Source organism: Centropristis striata, chromosome 21, assembly GCF_030273125.1.
Source record: "Centropristis striata isolate RG_2023a ecotype Rhode Island chromosome 21, C.striata_1.0, whole genome shotgun sequence".
Classification (NCBI taxonomy): Eukaryota; Metazoa; Chordata; class Actinopteri; order Perciformes; family Serranidae; genus Centropristis; species Centropristis striata.
In genome coordinates, this window is record NC_081537.1 from 15,539,310 (window position 1) to 15,553,165 (window position 13,856).

Below are 13,856 nucleotides of genomic sequence, written 5' to 3' on the forward strand. Positions count from 1 at the left end.
ATTTAAAAATTTGCTGACCATAGCTAACCATTTTTGACAAAAAAACGACATGCTATAGTATGACTTTTTCTTTGAGGGGGTAATTTTTGGACTTCCTATAATATGGTGCTTTTTTGTCATTTCTGTCCCTATTATGCTCTAATATGTAGCAACATACTTTAAAAAAAGACCGTTGTAAGCATTTTAGTCATTTTAAATTTAGACCATTTTTGACAAAAATCAATACACTATGGTTTGACTTTTTTTGAATTTTTGATTCTAATCTTTGATCAAAATATCGTGTTTTTCAGTCATTTTCGGACAAACTATACTACTATATACTGTCAAACAGTATATCTTTTCTTTTTGTTTTTGAGGGATCACATCCCTGCATCCTGCACATGAAATTAGGGCAGCTTAAAAAAGTTCAGGAAAGCAGAAAAAAAATCAAATCAATTAAAGGAAGTGCAATGCAAACCAACAGCAGTAATATCTTAAAAGACACATTCCTCTGTAAAGAAATTAGTAATACAGTAAAGGTATTTGTCATTTTAAAAAGCAGTTAATTAACAAAAACAAAACAAAAGGGTAACTTAAAAAAAACATTTTAATATAATTCTACATTGTAAATTAGTATTATTTATAATTATTAGTAGCACACGAAGATAAAAATGTTGATAAAAGGGATAGTTCACACTTTTAAAAATTCCATTTGACTTACATGGAATTTCTGTTGGAGACATGGATTATTAACAATAATAAAGAAATTCAAAGGGAAAGTTGCTTCTTTTCACTTGGATTTAAAAATGTCATGCATGTTTAGCTGAGAAGTTAGTCCATAACAATACTTACAAAAGTGAAGTAGTAAGGTGCAACTAGCTCAATGTTAGGTCTGAATTTCTAGCAGTTTCACTTGAAAGAAATAATAACTGGTAATAATGCCATCCTGTAACATCATGTTTGATGCTGGCATTGACATGTTTGACTTCACTGTCACTGGTAAAGAATAGTCACAAGACAATGGCTTAAAGAATGATAGCATTACTGTCAAGTATGCTAAACTCATGAGTTGTGCAGGCTTGAGTATGAGGTACTTGCTGTAATGTAGATTATACAGAAAACACACTAAAACAGCATAATTATGGAGTGGAGTGCTTGGCAGATAAAGAAAATATGTGTTTTATGTTTTTGCTCATAAACAACCTTAATGTAGGGATGGGTGGATGAAGCTTTATGAAGCTTTCTTTCCATTTGTGGGATTCAAACGCAGCAAACAGTGACATCTGGTGGCCAACAGAAGGTAGCAGCACAGAACCTCCGATTTTAATATTTTAGCTATTAATGCAATAAAAGTTCAACAAGACTGTTATTATTGAATCTAAGCTACTCTTCATCATTAGTGATGTATTGTGCAATATGTTGAAGTAAAAATAATTTTGAAATGCATTTAAAAAGCCTACATGTGAAACATTTTGTTGAATTCCTCATTTGACAAAAGCTTCTGTTTCATTCGCCCATCTCTAATCTATGTAAAACATATTCAAAAGCCTCCTTATACTGTCAAACAGCCAAGGAAACATTACAGTGTTTTTTGTGTGCAGAAAAGTGGACAGATATCTAAAATACACTCTGTTATTGTTTATACTGACATTTATAAGAGGATGCTGATTTGTTTTTAGAAGGAGGGCTGCTGCTACAGTACTGTATGTATTTAAAACAAGATATATTATAAAATCTCCCTGCACTGAGTTCTGTAAAGGTGGCATATTGCTACTGTGGTGGTGAAGTTTCTATCAAGACTTCCTGAGGATTCCCTCGAACAAAATAAAACAGCAGGAAGGAAAGAGTTTAACTCAAAGCCCAGCCCTTAAGTAGTCTACAAGGTTGCATTAATGGTATAAATTGCTTCTTCAAAACTAAACATCAAATGCATGACCTAATTTAGATCTTGACTTTGGTACGATGTCTTTGATCAAAACACTGCGAGTGTAATAGTAAAAAGATAAAAAGTCCAGTTTCATGTTCTGGTTTGAGGTAAGTGATAATGTGTGATTGTCTAGGATGCAAAATGGTGAATGGAGTGTAGTCCATCTGTGTGTTTCTTGTCTTATTTGCAGTCTCTTGATGAGGTAATATAACGGAGGATGCCGTTGGGAACGTCCATCGTCTCGTCCTTGACCAGCACAATGTCAAAGGAGTTGATGTACGACTCTTTTCTCTCTTCCACCTGAAAATCACCGAACACATACCCTGTGAACCCATGTTCTAAAACTTCACATGCTTCATAGGAATAGAAATTACTAACAATAAGAAACAGACAATAAAACATAAACAACAACAGAGCTTAAAAACATAAAAGATTCCATACACCAGACAGCACAAGGGAAGACAAGGCCAGTTTGAATAAGTGAGTCCGACCTGGTCGTTGAGGAAGCCGATGGTGAGGATGTTCTGATGCTCAGACACGCCGTCCGCCATGGTCAGGTCTCCTAAAGAGTCTCCCAGCAGCAGCACGTTGGGTCGACCCTGCAGCTCTCTGAGGCCAGCTGCGTGTGACAGAGCACCTTCCCTCTTGTTGAAGGTGTGGATCAGTTGGCCTTTGAATGCTCGCAGGACCCCCTTGTTTACAACAACATGTTCAGTTTTAGTTACTGGTACAAGAAAATCAGAAAAACAAAGTGTGAATAAATGTTTGTTTCCATCCCCTACCGTTATGTGATTATTAAAAGTTTGTTCATTGAGAACAACTACCAACTAGGACTGGAAGTAGTGTGAAAATGCAACAGGGTGGTAAGGGTGAGCTGCTAGGTGGCTGGGTACAGGCTGCTTTAGTATCCGGACTTCCTCAGGTATTCAGCCAGTAGTCGGAAAACCATTAAATCATTCTTTCATATGTCAATTAGTGTAATAAGTGTCAGAAAATGTAATTAAAAGAGCATCAGTTGAACCTCAAACGGTGAAATCCAGTGTAGATAACTTGATGAAAATATGACATTTCTGTTTTGTGAGATGTTTAATGTTCCACTTTTTTTCACCTCTTCAACTTCAGTGGATGCTTAAGTCATGTATAAGTTCATGTGTGTCATCTTTATTTGCTACTGTATATCTGTTTATATTGCACTTATTGTCCCGTTTTTTTCAACTAACTTTTACACCTCATCTAAGTATAAAGACATATTTCAAGATTTTTTTTAATTTTCAACATTTCCAGTCAGTTGTTTTTATGTGCAAAATAAAAAGCCACATAAAAACAGGTGGATGGAAACATAGCTATAGAGAGACTGAAGCTGGTGAAGTAAAATCATTTTGATTGGTGTTTTCCCAATCATTCCAGTAAAGCCCCCAGGTATGGTAAAACTCACAGTTTTGTCAAAGTCCATGTAGTTGGAGATGATGTGGACATTGGGATGGAAGACGTGGTTCTGTCGAATCACCTCCTCCAGGACGTCTCCAACTCCAGCTGAGAAGATCAACAGAGGGACCTGCTGCTCCGTCAGACAGTCAAAAAACACTTTGTAGCCGTCTCTAAAGAAAACCACACACACCACCCATTAGACACAAACAACAACCAGCTGAAAAAACATTAAAGTTACTGCATGTGGGAGTTGTAATCATCCTGGGCAAGTGATGTAGATTCTTCAAAATAGCAAAACAAGAAGTTAGACTGGTGTGGTCTTTGTTCAACATTTGATTTTTAATAATTCACAGCTTATTCTTATCAATGGTAACTGTTAAAATATTGCAAAGTTTTCATTTCTCGTCATCATTTCTGTGCATGACAATGAAATAGACTTAAAGTAGTAGAAAGTGCAATATTTTCCTCTAAGGTGTAGAGTAAAAAAAATGCATAAAATGGAAGTACTACAGTCAAGTACAAGTAGCTTGAATATGTACTTATGTACTTGAGTAAAGTTACTTTCCATCACAGGAACCAGAGTCTTGGCTAATATGAGATTTAATTATATTGCAAACCTGAGCATAGCGCTGGATTCCTTCACAGCCTGGGCCAACATGTCCTTCCTGATCTTCTGCTGAATCAGCAGCTCATGGACTTTAGTCCACCTGCGGAGAGCAGCACAACACAAACTGTAGCATCTAAATCAGACTTAATAAACTTTACTTTAGTCCTTGCAACACTGAGAAAAGTGCATTGTGTCATTGACAAATTACAATTTCATTTTATTTGCAAAAAGACTTAAAATCTAAGTTTGATTAAAACAACCAGGTGTTATTGTTTAGATCAGTTTTCAGTTTCTTACCACTCCACCATGAGAGGCAGCTTTTCTTCAGCAGTCCTCCTAGCATCGATCTCTATGGGATAGTATTTGTGCAGCAGCTCCCTTATCTGCAGTAGACCACCAAAATACACTGAACATATGTTTACAGACCCCCTGAAAGGGACCAGTATGTACTAACTGAGAGAACAACAATTTCATTGGTTTATCTGGTAGTTCATGATCTGAATTTGTCTGGCTTTGTAAATATCATTACACATGTCACTGCACAAAAACAAACAGCTACAGTTTCTACAGTGGGAACATTTAAACATATGCAAAACTGATTCCTTATCTTCCAAATTGTATGCTTACTAATGACCTTATGACAGTAAGTATATTCACCTTTTTAGTGCATTCTTCATCAATCAACAATCGGTTATCCAGGATGTCTGGAAAAAGAAAGGGAAAACGCTTACAGGACACTTACAGAAAAGACACAAATAATGAAAAAAGTAAAGAATGCACAAACGTAAACAGAGTCATTTAGTATCTCATTTGGATCTCGTAATGCAAATGTGCAAACTTTAACATAAGAAACCACGATTTGACCAAGATAGAGATAACTTAAAGCATAACTTAAACACAAATAACTTACTGTGTGTGGTGGGAACTCTCTTTCCGTTGAAAGCAAATCTGGTCAGTGTCATATCAAAGTCTGAAATTACCTGAAAAAATATAACTTTATAGATCAGTATTAAAGAATTCAGCAAATACACATGTATAATATAATCACACATAAAGTACAATTTCTTTAGTTTAAACTCTTTACTTCCAGAAAAACAATATTATGTTTTACTGCCATTCCCAGTATTTGACTTAGAATATATTCTTACTTCTGATGAAATGCTGCACAGTTCACTTACCTGCAGGCTGCCTGCTCCTGCTCGCTGCATGGCGTAGATTGTCTCCTCAACTCTGCTGCGCTCCCTCATCAGCACAGAGCACTTGGCCAGCTCCGGGATCTGAACAAAAAAGGGTTAAGTCTTCAAACGCATGTTTATCCAGACAAAGAAGACAGCAGAAAGGAAGGAGAGTGGCAGGGGGCTAAAGGAGACTACAGATAGGAGAGGTATATGTTACAGGTTTGCATAGTAAATATTAACTTAACAGTTTTTTTTGTTCAGATCCATATGTACCCATAAGAGACATACAAACCACAATCATGACAGCTCAGCTATTTAAAGTTTCTGAAATTAGACTTCCATCATCTTTATTCAGCAGAGCTTTCTCACCTCAGTCTTAGTGAGCTGGTGCCAGATTGCCAGTACAGTCCGCACCGGTGTGTAGATCCAGGGAACATGGTATATCTATAAAGCCAGGGAGAAAACGCATTTTGGTTTGCTGGACACAACAGGTAATCTGCTACAAATTTTAGGGGACGTAAAAGTGGTGCAATTGCAGAAAATGTGTGACCCAGAGTCTTTTACCCAGGTTAACTGGATATGCAAATGTGAGAGATTTGTTCAAAGCTAAGCAAGCACATTATTTAACATTATAATAAGAGACTTTCAAATGATATAGGAAAAATTAAAAATTAAAATTCACTTTGGTTTAAGTGAAAAACATTTTCAAGGAGATATGACCTTGATATGACAAATTTTTTCCAACACGTCTTAAGTTGGGCTTAATATATTGTGCTGGATAAGTTAGTTTCAGTCCATAGTAATAGTTAGCTACTAACTAAGTTAACTCTATGGAGTCTTGGGCGATTTTGTCCATTTTTGAATCCTTTTTGTCTTTTTTTAGTCATTTTGTGTTTTTTTTTTTGTCATTTTCTGTCTTTTTTTTAACTTTCAAAACACTATCATGCTCAATAAAAACATTTTAAATGTTGCAAATGTGAACAAAGGTTGCAAGTATAACATATAAGAGGGTTACATCCAGTTCTATAATTTTATACAAAATATATTTGACCTTGTCTCCAGTTTTACTTGGTATATCATCATCAAACTGAAACTGGCCTCATGGAGTTTACAGCCAGAACTTTAGAGGTAAATTTACAGTAGGGCTCCACGCTGCTTTCTTTTCTAATCTGGATTCAATTCAATTCAATTCAACTTTTATTTATAGAGCGCATTTCATGCACAAGGCAGACTCAATGTGCTTCACAATACACATAATTACAGTTTAAAACAACAACAACAACAAAAAAACACAGAAAAATCAAACAAATCGATTACAAATTAATTGAAGAGTGCAGGTAGACAAGCCATGCCATATTCACCACATATACACTTACTTACTCACACATGTGCACCCACTCCCACAACCACACATGCACACAATTCAACCAAATGCTGTAGAGAAAAGATAGGTTTTTAATCTGTTTTTAAAAATGGCTACTGATGTGGCAAGTTTAACTGTGTCAGGCAGGGTGTTCCACTTTCTTGGGGCATAAACACTAAAAGCTGCTTCTCCTTCTTTGGATCTGGTGTGAGGGATGAGTAAGTTGCCACTGCCTGTTGACCGAAGTGTGTGGATGTGATGTAGAAGTCATGCTTTAGAGCTTTTGGAGACTCCAGAGGGTTAAAGGTAACAAACTGCCCAACAGTGCAGTATGATTGTCTGATTGAATGTGACTTAGTGTGATTTTACACCGGGTTTGGTTTACTATGCAAAGTAAACTTTGATTAAAACACGCTGTACTTAAGTGTTTTACCATCAAACATTTTGAAAGGATTTTAAAACTGAATAGCCTATTTGACCCATAGACTGTATATCTATCTACAGTTAATTAACGTAAGCTAGCTAATGTGTAACAGCTGGCCGTTACAATTTAACGTTAACTCACCATTTTCAAACGGTTGACGTGCGGTTAACTGCTACTGGGTTAAAGTTAAAAGTACATAATGTTAAAAAAACAACAACAAGCTGTGTTTATCTAAAAAATATATAACATAGCGTTAATAATAAAACAATGCAATAGTTGACAGTCGACTGGCAGATTGAATGAGTTGTTTACGTCCTATGTGTGTCGCACCCGCAGCATTACCCGGTTTTAATGAAGGTTCCGCCGCACTTCGGTTCCTACCACACTGAGGTCGTTTTACCAGCAAACTTAAAAAAAAAAAGGTTTTCTTGAAAGTATCTTTAAATTGGCCTTTTGGATAAATAACGTTGCTTCAGTCATGTAAATAAAATAATACAGTGACCTATTAGGATAAAGATTAGGCTGAGATTAGAGCTGTCAATCAGTCTTTAGTGTTTATGGATTTATGGACAGCTTCCTTTAAGTAATAACATTTTACTATATATCTATATTATGATTTCCTCTCCCATCTTTAGAGATCACAACAAACTGATTTTGTTATTTATTCTTTATTTTTAAATGTCTGTACACTTTCTTGCACATACAAATGGAATGATACTGTATGGAGCACATGGCTGCATGGAATCTGAATACATGACAATGGCAAATCATACTTCAACAAAAATCAACATTCAAAAGATCAAATTTGAGAAAAAATCTGAAATTCAAACAAAGCCACCAACACAATATTGGTATACACTACAGCCAATGACTAAAATCCTAGTTTCCTGTGTGCACTTCACAGTAAAGTGGCTTAACCAAATCCCATCAAATTATTTCCTTTCATCAAATAATGCTGTTCACATTACATAAAGTACATTATTGGAAAAATGCAAAATGCTTGTGGCTCACAAAGCGTATTTAGATACTATTTATTAGAACTTGGCTGAGAATACCACAGGCACAAGATAGTAACAGATACAGTGAGTTCAGCCACTGGTCCACACAACACTGTGAGGATTTTAGTCAAAAAAGCAACACTGTACAATGTTTAAGTTAACATTCAAGGTCCTTTAGTGCAGGAAATACAGATATTTCAACTGTATTAATAAGGGGCAGGTGGGATTTTATGGCACAGTTTGGCACATGGAGAGACCCATGCACCAAAAACACATTAGGCTCCTGGTTAAATGTGTTTCACACATTTCATAGTGCAGTGAGACAAAGTAAGGGGCAGATCAAAATCTGCCAGAAGCCCAAAGGTAAAACAAACCACAGGAGTCCATTTAAACCAACAAACAAAATGACTCGACAAAGCCACAGTCTTGAGCCAGTAGTCAGTGTGCTGACATCATGAAATTGGACAAAAGTATTCAAAATTAAATAAATAGCTCATTTTACCAGAAGTGATTTCTCATCAATATTGTGGTGGCATTAAGCAATCTTTAAAACTATGCAACAATGCAACAACCTTGGAAATCAAATAAATCATACACATTCACACTGGAAAGGCAAAAAAGTGAAAATTAAAATCTGCATAAAGCTGTTGTAGTATGCATGTCTTCATAAGGGGATATAATCAACACCCTGTTCCCCAATATGTGCTTTTTCTCAATACTCATCTCGTGCTACAAATATTCTGATACATGATTGTCAGCTGGAAGTGGGGCACACATGACATACACACTATATACAAACAACATTTATATATTTCAACCCCTACTGTGCAAAAAAGCATGATGGAAACTGGAGGTAGAAGAGAAATAAGATGAGAGTAGTGAGAAGTAAAAAGTTAAAGCTCAGCTTGTTGTTACAGTAAGTTTCTTATCCGCACGCTTGTAATTTATTATTTTCTTCTAACTTAAATTAATATAGACATCAATTTATTTTATACTACACTACAACATAATTCGACATCATTAGGTGTTAACACAGGCTCCATATAAATGGCTAAGCTAAGTTGTTAAGCAATGAAATCAACAATATTTTCAGTGGCAAAGCTATCACAGTTTCATTGACTAGAAGAACTAAAGTAAGGCATAAGCTAGGAATGCAAGGCCAAAATTAAAATGTAAAACTGATTTAGTAGCATGTCAGGCTACAAACCAGGCCCACGTAAACCCATGCAGACATTTCACTCATGGGCGGATTATTAGACAACAGGCCCCTGGGCCCAGACTCGCAGAAGGCCCCACCACCTCTCCTACAGAGAAGCAAGAGACACAGACTTTGTGGTGGTTTTGCATCTTTTTTCTTGTTGTTTCGCATCTCTTTGTAGTTGTAATGCATCCGTATGTGTGGCATGTGTGTTTTTCGGTAATTTTGTGTCCCTTTGTGGTCATTCTTCATTTCTTCCTGGTTGGTACACATCTCTTTGAGTGACATTTTGCAGGTGAAGGCCTGGCAATTTGGGCCCCAGGGTCTGTGTCCAGTAGAAATCCATCCATGATTTCACTTCAATGAAGGCAAAAAACAAGGCAAAAGTTTGGTGGTAACAACAAGGCATTCATCAGCAGATGAAGAGCTATCTAGGCAAGGCTCTCAGCATTCGATTTGGGACTGCAGCTGTCTGCGCAGAGTGAGGGTGCGGCGATGGAGCTGCTGCATCTGCTGCATGCGGTCCCGCTGGCGAGCCAGGTTCTGGGGCATAGGGTAGTGCTGGCAACCGTGAAGATAATGGTACGGGATACGAACGTGGCAGGCTGTGGCTCTGCATCGTGGCTGAGGTAAGGGTGGCAGCAGCATCCAGCGCTTCCTCTCAGAGCAGTAACGGTAAGCCTCCTTGCGGTACTGCTTGTCCATGTTGTTGCAGTTCCTCCACCCGCCTATGATGAATATGTCTTCGCCCAGGTAGCAAACAGCAGCACCCTCCATGCTCAGCACCTCTGGAGGGAGGCTGTCGAGGATGTCATCTGAGATATTTCGGCTTATTTTCTGCTGAGCCTCCTCAGCTGTTACCTTGTAGCTTTTGGCGCAACAAGAAGCTGTGTGGTAGAAGTTTGTGGATGCGACAGCCATTTGAAAAGTGCAGTAATTATCGATAAGCGGTAAGGAGTCCACTTCCTGCCACTTGTGACTCTCTGTGTCGTAGCAGGTGGTCACTGTGCTCAGTCCATCCTCATTGTCCATGTCTACAGGAGTTCTAGCCATCACGTATATGTAGCGGCCTTCTACGCCCACCGTTTTTACATCTCGTAGTATCTTGGGTGCTGGCTCGAGGTTGTGCCACTCGTCCTGCTCAGGCTCGTACACAGTAACATCCTTAAAGCCTGGACTAAAGTTGCCATGACCTCCGATGCTGTAGAGTAAGTCTTTGACACACGTGAGGCCGAAGGAGTGCTTGCGGTAGGTGAGGCTGCTGACCTGCTCCCAGCTGTTGAGGTTGGGGTTGAATCGCTCCACCGTCTTGGCGAAGCCTGGTTCCATGGAGCCCGCCACATACACATGGCTGTCACTGACTGCGATGGCATGTCCGTCGAGGTGGTTGTGAATGTGCGGCAGGTTTACCCAGCGGTCCTCAGCGACAAAGTAGCCAACACACTCACTCAGATAATCTCCACCTTCTGAAACACCACCGACTACCATGATGACATCCATGTTCTGGCCAAGACGAGGCTGAATCGCTGCCATGTAGGAGGCACAGAGCTCTAAATCAGCTGACTTGAGGTTTTCGAAGTGAACAGCGTGGACCTCAAGAGCATCAGACACCAGCTGCTGACTGGCTGCATTGTTTGCAACCAACGGCTCCTTTCTCACCACCCGTGTCAGGTAGGTAGGCGAAATCTGAGGTAGCCTTATAAGTCTGAACAGCTCCTCAAAATGCTTCTCTCTCTCCTCTGCGTTTTGGTGCACCCACTTAACCACGGCCTCAAACAACTCCTGTTCAGAATCCACAGTGATTCCTGTGTCTGACAGCCAGTCCCGCACCAGGTGAAACGGCAGTGTGAAGAATTCCTCATTGCGGATTATCTGGTGGAAATTTCTTCTAATCGTCTTGGCGGCTCCCTGGGCCAGCTGGTCCAAGGTGTACATGTGGGCGAGGCTGTGCACGGCTACACAGTTGGACAAGTTTAACTTCTTTATCAGAAATTCTCCGCAGAAAGTTTTCAGCTGCGCCAACAGGAATCTGTGTGAACAAATTGGTGAAATTAATCAAGTGATCAGTTAAGAAGTGTTGGAAAAAACATTTCAGTTACTTTTCTGACTGATATTGAAATTTCATTATTGTCATTTTCCTTAAAAATTATATTAATATGATCATGGTGGGATTTTTTTGCAAGGATCTGTACCAAACAAAGATTTTCCATGTTATGATTTGGATACATTTTTGATTAATTGTGCAGCCCTATGTACCATGGATGTCTAAAAGCCTCAACAGCTAATCAGCCTACCATAATAACAAACTTAGACTTACCAACAACACTGTCTCCAACTCAACCAGTGCCCATGGATTGTTAACATCAAATCAAAGTTACACTTCCAGGTTTTATTAATGTTACACCAAAGCACTTTTTTGTGCACCAGTCCAGCCTTAAAATTAAATATTGAGCTTAATCCCAGATCAAAAGTACATTAAAGGGTCTTGAATATATTGTTCAGTGATTGTAATGTTATATACCCTTGTTTTTTCGTCTTAAATTTGTTGATGTGGCAAATGCAGCAGTTATGATTCACGGAAAAAGTCTGTCATCATTAACAAACAAACACAATAACTTCCAAATATGAGCCACACCTATTCATAGTTGGCTCACTCTGGTAGTAGTATTTTTTTTGCCATTTTATGGCTGAATTAATAACAGAAATAACAGTTTGTGGCAACCCTCGATTACATAGGTTATAAGTAAAGACTTGAGGCTTTATGTACCCCAAATTGTAGGCCCCTGGCTGACAATTATACCCATACACCTGCCAAACGCAGGTAGCTGACTTGTTCAGTGAAGTATGACATCAGCTAACCATGAAGTTCCACAGGTGTGTGAAAAACAAGTCACACCTGCTGTGTAATGAGGGCACGGACAAGGTGTGGCTCATATACCTATAGACATAAAAACCTGTAGGGCAACTACCTGCTACACTTCCGTGTTTAAGGAAGTTTTCTTTTTACTCTGATGTATGGTTCAAATGAATTACCTGTCAGCGAGTTCCAGTACTTCATGCACATTGCCGGTGGTCACCCTGATCTGTCCTGTGTACATGAACTGCAGGACACTCTCCACAGTTTCTGGTTCGGGTCCCGTCGCGGAGCTCCATTCTTTAAGATCCACTCGCCCCGAAAGAGACTCTGAAAACTGTCCGCCCAGCAGCAGCGTGAAGTACTGCGACGCCGCGGACAGCACCGAGCGATGGGCAGATAAGGTTTGGACCCTCTCCTGCCCAGCTACCCCGCCGGAGGTGAACACCAGCGTCACGTCGCAGAACAACCCCGACTTCCTCTGCTCGTTCTGCCGCCGGCAGAGCTCCGAGCAGTAGGCCGAGCAGGTGAACTCCTCGGCCTCCTCAGGTTCCCCGTCACCTGTTAGCGCTCCCTGCGCGCCGCTGCTCCGGCTCTCCTCCGCCGCTTCTGCTGCCGCTGCCATACCGCAGCGGGACAGAGGCAAATGAAAGCTCTGAACTATCTTCGGGAATAACTCATAGGCGTATAAAACACACGTGAATAAACATTCAAACACTGGCATGCATGCGCAGCGTTCACAGCCTCTGTCGGAAAACAGGAGTGCTCACTTCCGTCTTTAAGAATTTTCCAAATGTACTCGATTTTAACAGGAGAGTCAATGGGAGGCTCTCACAATCAAGCTAATATCAACACCCAAACAGGCGACCCACAACCAGGACGCAAATACAGAGAAGCCCAACCTGTTACTGAGTTTTTGGTGTTGTTCTGACGCATTGAGACGTCTTTATTTTAGCGAAACTGAACTTTATTTAAATTTTGCTCGCTATTCGCGCATGCGTGCTTCGAATAATCTAACCGCTGGTGACACGCACTTCAGTTCTTGCATCCTGATGATTTAACAAACATCAGTATTTTATACTGATGTTTTTTTTTAATTTCAATTAACGCTTTATTGCAAAAAGACATTGTCACAAGTCCTTGCATAAATGGCATAATAGATAGTGTCTTGGAGAAAAGTGTGTCCCCTGCCTCTAAAATATATCCTTACAAATGAAGTGTAAATTAATTCAGTCTACCCAGTCTCTGTGTCCCTTTTATATCTCTGAAGGAAAGATTATGCTGACTTAGTAAAATTTCAGGTCTACCGGTGCAAGAAGCTGCCCCCATGTTGGCAAAAAACACCACAAAAGTGCCTTCTTGGATGCCCTCATGGTAGATAAAATATGATTAAGTGTGCTCCTGGGTGCCCTTTTAGTCAACATGATGCTATGCCCTCTAGGGTGCTCTTAAATGGAGCAAATGTGATAAGAGTCCTTCAGGGTGCAGTACAGAAAAACATTAAATGTGCCCCCTAGAGTGGCTTTAAAATTAAGAAGCTGTGATGCAGTGCCATAAAGGCTGAAGCATACTAGAAAACTTTCTGTGCACTGGTGCCCCACAGCTGATGCCTTTTATTTTTTGATGCTGCTACGATTTAGACTTTTGAATGAAGAATCTTGTTGGTTGTTTGGCTCCCTCTTTGCCTGTAGCGCAGGGGGACTTGTATCATATACAGTGCATATAGGACAAATAAAATAACAACACATGGGGTAGGGGTTGCATTACTGTAGGCAGAGCTTATGAAGCTTTTTAAGAATAAAATTCACTTTTACAACAACACTTTTAAGGTATCTTAACCAAAGATGTTCAGACTCAGAGCCTGTCATCATCATCACATCTAAATTGTTACTTTAAATGC

The 13,856-nt window shown here is 39.4% G+C and overlaps 2 protein-coding genes across 2 annotated transcripts; both read right to left on the minus strand.

Annotated features, from left to right (window-relative positions):
* Window positions 1–568: 568 nt before the first annotated feature.
* On the minus strand, window positions 569–7,318 carry LOC131959030 (7-methylguanosine phosphate-specific 5'-nucleotidase-like). Its single transcript, XM_059324119.1, has 10 exons — window positions 7,048–7,318; window positions 5,489–5,563; window positions 5,120–5,218; window positions 4,852–4,921; window positions 4,599–4,645; window positions 4,239–4,324; window positions 3,952–4,041; window positions 3,342–3,504; window positions 2,398–2,598; window positions 569–2,206 (listed from the first exon to the last, which is right to left on the minus strand). The coding sequence occupies exons 1-10, from the start codon at window positions 7,048–7,050 to the stop codon at window positions 2,087–2,089; spliced, it is 954 nt and encodes a 317-aa protein (XP_059180102.1). The 5' UTR covers window positions 7,051–7,318; the 3' UTR covers window positions 569–2,086.
* Window positions 7,319–7,558: 240 nt separating this feature from the next.
* Window positions 7,559–12,914, minus strand: klhl11 (kelch-like family member 11). Its single transcript, XM_059325232.1, has 2 exons — window positions 12,136–12,914; window positions 7,559–11,131 (listed from the first exon to the last, which is right to left on the minus strand). Exons 1-2 carry the CDS (start codon window positions 12,678–12,680, stop codon window positions 9,547–9,549), a joined length of 2,130 nt encoding a protein of 709 aa, XP_059181215.1. The 5' UTR covers window positions 12,681–12,914; the 3' UTR covers window positions 7,559–9,546.
* Between the last annotated feature and the right edge of the window lie 942 nt (window positions 12,915–13,856).